Source organism: Rhineura floridana, chromosome 1, assembly GCF_030035675.1.
Source record: "Rhineura floridana isolate rRhiFlo1 chromosome 1, rRhiFlo1.hap2, whole genome shotgun sequence".
NCBI classification, from domain to species: Eukaryota; Metazoa; Chordata; class Lepidosauria; order Squamata; family Rhineuridae; genus Rhineura; species Rhineura floridana.
Genome location: NC_084480.1, coordinates 18039069 through 18051894, shown reverse-complemented (window position 1 = coordinate 18051894; position 12826 = coordinate 18039069). Strand labels below are relative to the sequence as shown.

General features: G+C 42.4%; 1 protein-coding gene across 4 annotated transcripts in view; it reads right to left on the bottom strand.

Moving 5' to 3' along the window:
* Positions 1-12826, bottom strand: part of DCC (DCC netrin 1 receptor) — an 882319-nt gene that overhangs the window by 332633 nt on the left and 536860 nt on the right. For all 4 annotated transcript variants that reach the window (XM_061614640.1, XM_061614649.1, XM_061614658.1 and 1 more), the window contains 2 exons: positions 2564-2712; positions 551-689 (listed from right to left, as the gene is read on the bottom strand). In XM_061614640.1, the coding sequence (XP_061470624.1) occupies positions 551-689; positions 2564-2712 (288 nt within the window). The remainder of the gene's footprint in view (positions 1-550; positions 690-2563; positions 2713-12826) is intronic.

Below are 12826 nucleotides of genomic sequence, written 5' to 3'. Positions count from 1 at the left end.
CGCTGTTTTTTGCGGTTTGCCATCAATCAGGATGGCGGCTGAGGTTTCCCTAAGGGGCTGAAGCCTCTGCCACCATCTTGGTTGATGGCACACATGCATATTACACGCGTGCATTGCTGCCATCAACCAAGATGGCGGCAGAGGCTTCAGCCCCTTAGGGAAACTTTGGCTGCCATCTTGATTGATGGCAAACCTGCATGCGCAGTGCATGCAGCCGCAAAAAACAGCAGAGAGAAAGGTAGGTGAAGTGAGGGGATGGCTGGTGGCTTGAAAGCTGCTGTCCTGCGATCCCTCCCATGGCTGCTTCCGCGGATCGTGAAAGGGGAGCGGAGGGGCCCATGGCAGGCTGATGCCCAATGGCCCCAGCATGCCTGGGGCTGGCCCTGCTTCACTCAGTTTTTGTATAAGGAAAATGTTTGCCAGTGGGCCAATCCACCAAGTATTTGATGCTTAAATGGCAGTGCTCAGCTAGAAGAAGAAGAAGACTACATAGCAATCCCTCTATTCTCCCTCCATCTTCTGTGGGCTTGTATAATTTGCTCTGCCTTACCATCCGAAAGTGTCCTGACTGTCAGGTCTTCAGTTGATACGCCAGGCCCATAACGATTGTAAGCCAGAAATCGTAGGGTATATTCTGTGAATTTCTTCAGTCCTTCCAGCTTATATGATAGATCATCAACTTCTATATTCTGGGCATAATGGAAATGGTGAAAATAATTACTGCACAAAATTGTTATACAGATCAGATTGTTTGTTTAGGCAAACCTACTCAGACATGCAATTTTATTATGCATATTTGTTTTCAAAACTGTTGACTGTATCTATATTTTGATCTTAGAGGTCTTTTTTTCCCCAAAGTGTGGCATACAACTCTTGTTTAATAAATAAAAATAATTCTAGGGGTCAAAGGAGGAATTTCACCATGTAAGAGTTTGTTCTAAGCCTCCAGCGATGCCTACAGTTTTCATATTCACAATTATCATGCTTGAAAAGCCCAAGCTATAGCCACATGCTGCCTTGTTCACAGTCACATACTCTAAAGTCCAGAATAAGTGTCAGGGGTTGGCATTGTCAGGCACCTGCCAAGGGCCGTGGGACTCAGAAGGCCCCATCATCAGCCCTGCTGACTCTGCTGCCATCAGAGCATTGCTGCTGCTACTTGCTACTGTCCCTGCCATTACCACTGTCAGTCACTCCCTTCATCCTTTTTAACCTATAGCAATGTTTCCTGGTGGTGGGAGTTGAGCTGGTGCTTGGCTCTGTTCAAGGAAACTGACATAGTGGCCCTGGGCTTTGAAGTGAAAGCTTTGCTTCACCAGCTGATGGAAGATAAACTATATACAGAAGCTGCCTTATATTGAGTTAGACCATTAGGTCTACCTAGCTCATAACTGTCTACACTGACTGGCAGCAACATTTCAGGGTTTTAGGCAAGGTTCTCTCCCAGCCCTACCTGGACATGCTGGGGATTGAATCTGCCACCTTTCCCCTACATATCAGATGCTCTACTACTGAGCTATGTCCCTTCCCCTAAATTAATGTTCAACAGAGTTTGCAGTGAATTTCAAGCAGGATTCAGAGCAGATGTTCTGATTACACTGTACAAAACCTTCATAAAAGCCAGTTTTTATGGGTTATAATATTGAGGTCTAGGTCAGGGTTTGAGGGAGGGCTGGATAAAGTTGTCTGGTGGGCTCCCTCCTCTGTCAGTAGCCCTGGTCATCCTCACTGGCTGCAGTGGCAATAGTACAAAAGTGCTGGATGGCATTCACTAGCAAACCTGTTAAACAATGTGCTCCAAACAATGTTAGGTTGAGGGAATCAAAGCTTGGAAAAGTTAACTTTTTTTGAACTACAACTCCCATGAGCCCCAGCCAGCATGGCCACTGGATTGGGCTGATGGGAGTTGTAGTTCAAAAAAGTAACTTTTCCAAGCTCTGGAGGAAATTATGGGAAACTGAAAAGCTGGCTAGATCCAGAGGAGGCCAGGGCAGGCATCTGCAATAGGCACAACCAAGGCTCAGGAGCCAGGGCAGCTGCCCAAATGTGCCAGGTGTTGGGGCAGTGTATGCCTCTAGATCAGAGGCACCCAATAAGGTGCCCTCCAAAAGGTCTTGGGACACAACTCCCATTGCTACAGCCAACCAGCATGGTCAATGGGCAGGGATAAGAGCATAAGAAGAGCCTCCCAGATCAGGCCAGTGGCCCATCTAGTCCAGCATCCTGTTCTCTCAGTAGCCCATGGGAGGCCCACAAGCAGGACCTCCTGCAGCTACCAGCAACTGGTTTTCAGAAGCACATTGACTATGGTGACAGAGCACAGCCATCATGGCAAATGGATGATGAGAGTTGTAGCTCAACGACATCTAGAGGGCACCAGGTTGGCTACCCTCACCGTAGGTGGTGAGGATTTTGATCATCTCTCCCATTGCAGATGGATTCTACGAGGAGGACTGGAAATTCAAATGAAATCCTATACTAAATTTAGGCATATGGAATTATGAACTATTTCCCCCCGCCCCTTCATTTTTTTACCTATGTGTAAGCCTGTTCATTTGCTCACCTGTTCTTTTCCAGTAATGACTTCTGTACAGTACAGTCTATAACCTTGGACTGGACCATTTGCATAGGCAGGGGGTTCCCACGTAATAAGAATTGAGGTAGGTGAGGTCGATACAGCCCACAGGTTTTCTACTGGTCCTGGAACTTGTACTGTGTTGAAAAGAAGACAAACAAAAAAATAGTTATATACAAGAAAAGTTCTGATTAGAGATGTGCTAAAATTCTTTCAATTCAAATTTGGTACCAAATTTTCCATTAATTTGCTTATTCACTATGGTTGAGGATTTGATTTTTATGTAGTGAGTTTATGTGACTATTTTCAGAAAATGATTTTTTTTAAAAAAAATCAATCTTTAAAATGCTGATATTGATATCAGTATTTTTATTTATATTTCCTTCCATTTATCCATATTTCCTTTAAAATATAGACATTTCCTTTAAAATATCAGTATTAATATCAATATTTTTCCGAGGGGGAACAGTACAAGCAATAGCTTGAGGACAAAGAATGAACTCAAATCGATACCAGCCTGTTAGTTCGACAGAATGCTTTTGAACAGCGCTGGCCAATGGATCCCATCCCTAGTTGTGATTTAGAGTTTTTGGCTTGCATCCGAGGGTGCCATTGCACAAATGAAAGGAACATTCATACAAGCATCCTTGCTCTAGCAGAGGCCCCTGTTAATGAAGAGGAGTTTTTTTTTCATTGATTCCATCTCCCCTCTGTAGCTCCTGAGGATCCTCCAAACCTCAGAAGCAGATTTTCAGATTTTTGTTTGTGTGTGTGTGTGTGTGTGTGTGTGCGTGCAGGGGAAATCAGTAAACAAAACAAAAGAAAATCTCCCTTGGTCTTCCATTAGTGAAGAAGTCCACAGGATCAAAAGCCCTTCTCCAAATGGAAGGGCAGAATTGGATTCAAATTATCATTAGTATCATCACTGTTTACCACCGCTACACAATCAGTCTTCATAGTGCCTTACAGCAAAGGTAGCCAATGTGGTACCCTCCAGATGTTGCTGGACTACAACTCCTCTTTCTTGTCCACACTGGAAGGACCAATTGCTGGACTAGATGGGCCTTTGGGCTGATCAAGCAGGGCTGTTCTTTTCCAGGCTGACTTTTGGAAAAGGGACAGGGAGCGTTAGGATATTTTTCTGATTTCTTTGAATCAGATTTTTACACTTTTTTGTTAACTCTAAACAAATACACAACTATGTAAATCCATGTGAGGAGTCAACCACCAGAACTCCCATAGGGGATATTTACAAGATCTGAACAGGGTGGTTCATGACAGACGCTCTTGGAGGTCGTTGATTCATAGGGTCGCCATAAGTCGCAGTCGACTTGGAAGCACGTAACAACAACAACAAAACAACTTCCCACTTCCTCTGTAGCAACAGAGACAGACAAAGCCAGGTCTGCATTACCAATTTTGTCTCCTGTGCAGCCTTTAAATGCAAAAAGTAGAAATCAATGAAAAGCTGACAGACCCAAGTCATAAAAAACCAAAAATGAATGGACTTTAAAAGGCATTTAATATTAACACTCAGTTGTGAAATCAATACAGTTAGAGTGTTGGCTCTTCAACTCCCCAAGCTTTCTATTTTGTTACAAGACAGACAGTTGTACTAATGTGCCTTGCTCCTCAGCGTGCAGAACGTCCTCAATAACCCCACAGATTCCTACCATTAAATAACAATTTACTGAAAATTAACATTTAAGGTTGACTTTTCCCTCCCTTAAATACTCCTTTTGATCCGAGGGCTGTGTCAAGACTTCTTTTTTCAAACTGCACATATGACTATACCAGGAAAACATAGTTTGAAGGGATCCTGAAGGCCATCTATACCAGCCTCCTGCCCAGTGCAGGATGAACCTTTACTTAAATACCTCCAGTGAAAGAGAGACCTCTATCCCACCGTCAAACAGCTCCTATTGCTAGGAAGTTTCTCCTAATATTTGCCAAAATCTGCTTCCTTATAAGTTCCTCTTCTCAGTAACAGCTGGTAAGGTGGGGCCGAGCCACCCTTTTGACACTGGCGTCACTGCAGCTTATTTTGGTGGTGCTGGGGTAGGGCAGGATGGTGGTGACACTGGGGCTGTGTGGAAGGGGCAAGGGCTGTAGCTCAGTGGTACAGCATCTGCCTTGCAAGCAGGAGGTCCCAGGTTCAATCCCTGGCGTCTCCAAGGAGAGCTGGGAGAGGATCCCTGCCTAAAACTCAGGAGAGCTGCTGACAGTCGGTGCAGACTATACTGAGGTGGATGGAGCAAGGATGCACTAATGGGCATGCCAGATTGACTTTGCTGGTGCATCTACACAGCCCCAATCTGGCCAACTTTCTGCCCAGTCCCAGCACCTTCTATGTAAGCTGCAGCAATGCCAACGTCAGAAGGGCAGCTATGAAGCTCCATCACACTCTAGTGTGGTTCTAGTCCTGCCCTCAGGGGCAACAGACAGCACAAAGCTGCCTTTTACCATTGTTGGACCACTGGTCCATCTTGTTGTCTACTATGACTGGCAGCCCCTCTCCAAGGTCTGAAGAAGGGATTTGTTTGACCTGTCTATCTATGATCCTTTTAACTGGAGATGCCAAGGACTGAACCTGTGATCTTTTCCATACAAGCCAAGCTCTCCTCCCCTGAGCTATGGCTAGGAATGTGCTAGAATTCCACCCAGTTTGGATTTTGTACTGATTTTTCCATTAATTCACTAATTCTCTATCACTGTGGATAGTATTTCTATGCAGCAATTTTATTATTTGTTTATTTTATTTATTTATTTAATTTATTAGATTTATGTCCCGCCCTTCCTCCCAGTAGGAGCCCAGGGCGACAAACAAAAGCACTAAAAAACCCTCTAAAACATCATAAAAACAGACTATAAAATATATTACAGCAAAACATCCTTTAAAACATATGAAAACAAAACATTTTCTGCACCTATTTTTGAAATTTGATTTTTTTTTTAAAAAACACCTGCCTCTGAAAATTGATATTGAGAACAAAACTTTGATTGATATTTCCTTTCTTTTATAGGTATTTCCTTTTAGAATATTAATATTTCCTTTAAAATATCAATATGAATGTCAATATATTTGTGAGGGGAGGGGGAAGGATCAGTAAAACCAGTAGCTAGTGGACAAAGAATGAACTCAAATCAATACCAACCTGTTAGGTCAACAGAATGCTTTTGAACCGGCACTGGCCAACAGACCCCTACTGGCTCTCCTTAACTGTCAATGGCCATGATACCTGCAAGAAACCATGACCTCCTTTGACAACAAAATTCATCATTCCATGTAGGTAATGATGGGAACTTTGCACATGTGTGAGGCTGCCATTTTGTTACTGGGACAAGTTCAAGATGTTACTATTAGTATATAAAGCTTTTAAAAGTTGGGGACCAGTTTAGTTGTAGCATTGCCTTACTCTGTATGTGCCCCCTCCACCAGGATGCACACCTTAATGTGGCAAGGGAGTTTGAGAGTGTCAAAGAAGCTGAGAGTGATGCCGTCAGGAGTCTAGACCAAGAGGCTAGACTCCTAGCAGGGTCACCTAAGGTGGAATGGTCAAAGCTGAGACATCAAACTAAGATGCATCCAAACTCAGAGGAAGGCAATGGTAAACCACCTCTGAATACCTCTTACCATGAAAACCTTATGAACAGAGATACTGCTGGAAAATGAGACCACCAGCTCAGATGGCACTCAGAGAGCTACTGGGGAAGAACAACGGACAAGTACAAGTAGCGCTGTGACCAATGATGCAACTGGGTCAAAGCTGAATGGAAGCCAGAGGCTGATGTGCACAGATACGAAAGGAGAGTCTGAAGTTGTACAATGTACACAACAGGAACATGGAATGTGAGAAGCATGAACCAGGAAAAGTTAGAAATTGTCAAGCAGGAAATGGAACACATCAACAGTACAATACTTGGCGTGAGTGAATTAAAATGGACAGGAATGGGACATTTTCAATCAGGCAACTACAAAATATTTTATGCAGGAAATGAGGAATTAAGAAGAAATGGGGTTGCTTTAATCATGAGAAGTAATGTAGGAAAAGCAATTAGGAGCTACAATGCAAGGTCTGAGCGAGTGATATCAATGCGATTAAATGGGAAACCTACTAATCTAACCATCATCCAAGTCTACACTCCAACGGCAAATGCAGAAGAAGAATTGGAGAGATTTTACACAGAAGTATGGGAAGAAATTGACCACACACCAAACCAAGATGTGCTGATAAACATGGGGGACTGGAATGCAAAAGTAGGGAACAGAGAAGAACTAGGAAATATGGGGAAATAGCACTTAGGAGACAGAAATGAAGCAGGAGAAAGACTTATTGAATTCTGTGAAGCCAATAATTTGTTTTTGCAAACACATTTGTTGAGCAACTGAAAAGATTACTGTACACGTGGACATCACCAGATGGTCAATATAGGGATCAAATTGATTATATAATTGGAAGCAGAAGATGGAGAAGTTCCATACTTTCTGCGAAAGCAGGAGCAGACTGCAGTACAGATCATGAACTTGTAATATTGAAAATTGGAGTAAAGCTAAAGAACAACAAAGCAATCATAATGCCAAAATACAATTTAAATAACATCCCAGAAGAATATAAAGATGAAATAAGGAACAGATTTGAGGCTTTAAACATAGTTGACAGAGAACCAGAAGAACTATGGAGTGAAGTCAGAGACATTATCAGGGAAGAATGCAAAAAGACAGTACCTCTAGTTAAAAAGAGAGAAAGACCTCAATGGATGACTAAAGAAACTCTTAAATGGTTAAAGACAGAAGGAAAGCAAAAGCAAAAGGAGATAGAAACACTGTCAGAACCCTAAATGCAATAACACAGTGACTAGTACGTAGGGACAAAGAGAACTATTACAATAGTTATTGTAAAGAAATAGAAGAAGACAACAAAATGGGTAGAACAAGAGCCCTATTCCAAAAGGTTAGAGAAATTAAAGGGAAATTTAAACCAAGAGTAGGGGAACACACTGACTGACCGAGATGAAATAAAAGGAAGATGGAAGCAATACACTGAAGAACTCTATAAAAGAGATGCCAGGATGACAGATTCATTCATGGAAGAACAGTATGATTAAGAACCAGACATTTTAAAATGTGAGGTGAAAGCTGCTCTTAAAATACTTGGAAGAAACAAATCACCAGGAACAGATGGCATACCAATAGAGTTGCTACAAGTTACTGAGACTGAATCTGTCCAAATTTTGACAAAAAATTGTCAAGAAATATGGAAAACAAAACAATGGCCCACATACTGGAAGCATTCAATATATATCCCAATTCCAAAGAAAGGGGATCCCAGAGAATGAAGTAATTATCGAACAATTGCCTTAATATCCCATGCAAGTAAATTAATGCTCAGGATTCTACAACAAAGGCTCTTATGGAGCGAGAAATGCCGGACGTCCAAGCTGGATTTAGAAAGGGAAGAGGCACCAGAGATCATATCGCAAACATACGTTGGATAATGAAACGGAGCAAGGAATTTCAGAAGAAAATCACCCTGTGCTTTATAGATTACTGCAAAGCCTTTGATTATGTAGATCATGAAAAACTATGGAATGCTTTAAAAAAATGGGGGTGCCACAGCATCTGATTGTCCTGATGCGCAACCTTTACTCTGGACAAGAGGCTACTGAAAGGACAGGATATGGAGTAACTGATTGGTTCCCAATCAGAAAGAGTGTGAAGCAGGGGCATATTTTATCACCCTATTTGTTTAATCTATAGGCAGAACATATCATACGGAAAGCAGGATTGGACCAAGAAGAAGGAGGTGTGAAAATTGGAGGGAGAAATATCAATAATTTAACATATTCAGACAATACCATACTACTAGCAGAGCTTGGCAAAGTTATTTTTTTGAACTACCACTCCCATCAGCCCAATCCAGTTGCCATGCTGGCTGGAGCTGATGGGAGTTGTAGTTCAAAAAAGTAACTTTTCCAAGCTCTGACTACTAGCAGAAAACAGTAATGATTTGAAGCCAAAGCTGTTGAAAGTTAAACAGGAAAGCACAAAAGCAGGACTACAGCTCAACGCCAAAAAGACTAAAGTAATGACAAGAGAAGATTTATGTAACTTTAAAGTTGACAATGAGGACATTGATCTTGTCAAGGATTATCAATACCTTGGCACAGTCATTAATCAAAATGGAGACAATAGTCAAGAAATCAGGAGAAGGCTAGGACTGGGGAGGGCAGCTATGAGAGAACTAGGAAAGGTCCTCAGACGCATAGATGTATCACTGAACACTAAAGTCAGGATCATTCAGACCATGGTATTCCTGATCTCTATGAATGGATGTGAAAGTTAGACAATGAAAAACTTGGATAAAAGAAAAATCAATTCATTTGAAATGTGGTGTTGGAGGAGAGCTTTGTGCATACCATGGACCACAAAAAAGACAAATAGGTGGGTGTTAGAACAAATTAAACCAGCAAATTAAAGACAATAATGCTGGGAACAACAGAAGGGATTAGAAAAAAAGGAAGGCCAAAAAAGACATGGATTGATTCCATAGAGGAAGCCACAGACCTGAACTTACAAGATCTGAACAGGGTAGTTTATAACAGATGCTATTGGAGGTCACTGAATCATAGGCTCGCCATAAATTGTAATGAACTTGAAGGGACATAACAGCAACATATTTGCCCACTCAAGTGCTTTGATCTGTGGAACGGGCACTGTTACAGTTGCTATATTCATTAATAGGTGAAAAACCCTTGTGGTTTAAGAAGGTACCTGTAGCCAACAGATATTTCTATCAAACTTTAAATAGCAGGGAAATCAGGCAGCTCTAGTGAATGCACCAAGGGAGCGGGAGACCTGGCCTCCTCTCTGAGATATTGTACTGCCCTACAAATTTGTCAAAATGCAAACACAATTTGGGTTGGTCTTTCACAGTCCAATCCACTTCCTGCGTAGCTTGGAAGAATTTGGTAACATGTGCCTCTGAGCATATGGTGAGTGGTGGCAACCCCTGCCATCTCCAAAGATGGAGAATTAAATTTCTGTATGTTTGTTAGTGTTCTTCTTACTTTGCTTCTTTCCTTTGTTAATACTGCTTCTACAGAGAATCTAACCTGCAATCAGCCCGAATAATAGGAACAAGACAAGTGCTGTGCTGATCTTATTTTAGCAAGAAGGAAGCAACAATATGCAGACAGCATATAGTTCGGATACTCACTTTAAATATTTTTGAATTACTTTGCAATTTTAGTGAAGTTTCCTATGGTAAGTTATTTTCTTTTGCTTCTGTGAATATGTGAAGTACAGCAATACTTTGCATAATTTACACTAAAAAAACTCTCCAAAAACAATTGTGGAATAATGGCACTGATTATTCTGCAGAATAGTCTCCCATGGACATGAGGAGCATCTCAGTTTGCCACCCTGGGCTCCAACTGTGAGGGATATAAATCTAATAAATAAATAAATAAATTTATATTTGCTCTATGGTTTTAATTGACAATGCCCACCCTTCCTTACGTGGAGTGGTTTAAGCATAGCAGACTGAACACATGCATCCTGGGTAGGTCAAGATTTCCCCCCCTACAACTAGGTTCAATATTGTAATCAGTTTAATTCAACATATTATAATCAGTTTAATTCAGCTGTTAACACACCTAAAAGAGAACTAGAATATAACCTCCAACACAAAAGGCTTTCTTCACCATCTTATGACATTGGCTATTAAAAACGCTTTGAAATTATTAAAAATACATTTAATCAGATTTCTAGGATGAGTAATGAGAAAAATAAAATTTTCTAGGTTAGATCTCTGTAGAAACAATAGTACCAGAAATAAGCAAAGTAAGAAGAACACCATCAAGCATTCCAAAAATGTAATTCTCCATCTTTGGAGATGCAGTCATGATTGCAGGTGTTGTCACCATTCACCATATGCTCAGAAGCACATTACCAACTTCCTCCAAGCTACAGAGCAAATGGATTGGACTGTGAAAGACCAACCCAAATTGTGTTTGCATTTTTACAAATTTGTAGGGTGGTACAATATCTCAGAGAGGAGGTCAGGTCTCCTGCTCCCCTGAAGCATTCACTATAGATGCCCAATCTCCCTGCTTTTAAAAATTTAATAGAAATATCTGTTGGCTATAGGTACGTTCTTAAACCGCAAGGATTTTTTTTGCCTATTAGTGAATTTCTCTGCTTTTTAATCTGGAAGGTAAGAAACGGGATCCTGTGCAAGTTTGCTGAAAATGGATTGATCATTTGCATGCTTATTGAGTTCAATGGAATTTACTCCCCTGCAAACACGCTTAGGATACTTGAAACTGACAATGGAGTAGTGAGGGGAGGAGGAGGGCAAGCAGAAGGAGGACAGAGGGAAGGGGGAGGGGAAGAGGGAGGGCAGAGGGGAGGAGGGGGAAGGGAGCAGGCAGGAGGGGGAGTGGAGGAGGAGGGCAGGTTTGATTATTTGCATCCTTATTGAGTTCAGTGGGATTTACTCCTGCACAATCATGCTTAGGATAGGTGAAAATGACTACAAGGTAGGAGGAGAAGGGTGAGGGAGGGAGGGCTGGAGTGGAGAGTGGAGAGGGGGAGGGGAGGGGAGAAGGAGAAGGAGAGAAGAAGGGGAAAGGGGAGGGGGAAGGTGGGAAGGAAGGGAGGAGGGAAGGGAAGGGGGAGTTAGAAAGAGGATGAGAGGAGAGGGGGAGAGGGAGGGGAAAGGCAGGTTTGATTATTTGCATGCTTATTGAATTCAGTGGGATTTACTCCCATGCAATCATGCTTAGGATAGAGGAAACTGACCACAGGGGAGGGGGAGGGGAGAGGAGGGAGGGCAGGGAGAAGGGGAGGGAGGGGAGGGGAGGAGGAGGGCAGGTTTGATCATTTGCATGCTTATTGAGTTCAGTGGGATTTACTTCCATGCAATCGTGCTTAGGATACGGGAAACTCTCTGCAGAGGAGGAAGAGGGAGGAATGGGGAGAAGGAGAAGGGGAAAGGGAGGGGAAGGAAGGGAGAGGGGAGGGAATAGGAGGAGAGGAGGGCATGGCAGGTTTTATCATTTGCATGTTTATTGAGTTCCATGGGATTTACTCCTGTGTAATCATGCTTAGGATATGCAAAACTGACTGGAGGAGGGGGAGGGAGGGGGATGGTCAGGAAGTGGGAGGAGGGGGAGGAGGGAAGAGAGAAGAAGGGAGATGGGAGAAGGAGGAGAAGGAGATTGGGTGGGTGGGCACTGGACAGAAGGAAAGCCCCTTTCCAAAAGGAAAACATTAACAGTATCATTATTTTGGGGAGTTTCCCCCACCTTTTCATTCTACAGGAGACACATGTAGCCTTCCACCCCAATTTAAACCAAAGCTGTCCTTGGCCACATCCACACCAGACATTTATTCCACTTTAAACAGTCATGGCTTCCCCCAAAGAATCCTGGGAAGCATAGTTTGTGAAAGGTGCTGAAAATTGTTCAGAGACACCCTATTTTCCTCACAGAGCTACTAAGCAAACTAAACAAAAACAGTATATAATTTAAGGAGAAAGGAACAGAGAGGTTTTGTCTTTCAGTTTAGGCCTTGGGCAGGGCAGAGTTTCAACCAAAAGTATACAGAGGAAGAACTCCCTTAGAACTATACAAACAGTAAGAGCACATGCTACTTCACTAAAGATCAAGCTCCACCTCCACCTGTTCCCCTCTAGACTAGCTGACTTCAATGCTAATAGAATTAACCCTTTACTTACATGCAGAATGATATCTACTGTTTACTTCCAACAGAAATGAGGGGTGAATACTTATCAGGCCTGGTTGTCATATTTAGAGGATTGCATGGGACAGGCCAACTGTCTTTTGGAATAGGTGGCTACTGCAGCAGGAGCAGCTTTGGAGAGCCCCAGCAGTCAGAGGAAGCCAGGTGAGAGACCCAGGATGCTATCGTTCAAGGATCCTAGGGCAGTCTCCTAGACAAAAAAGGAGTGTCTGTCCAAGCATCACAGACAATGAGGTCTCATGTAAGGACTAGAGAAAGTTTTGCTTCCATTTCTGGCTCATCAATGGCAACAGAGAAAGAAGAAGCCATCCCATCCTTCAAAAGAGGAAGGATTTGAGAAGTGGGACTTCCTCTATGGAGTGGTTGTACTGTTCCACAGTCCAATGGATGCTAAATGTTATGCTGCTCTGACAGCTATGAAAGTTTGATCTATGAAGGTTCATTTGTGAGCACTCAAATGTTGAGCATCCACCACATGTGAAGCT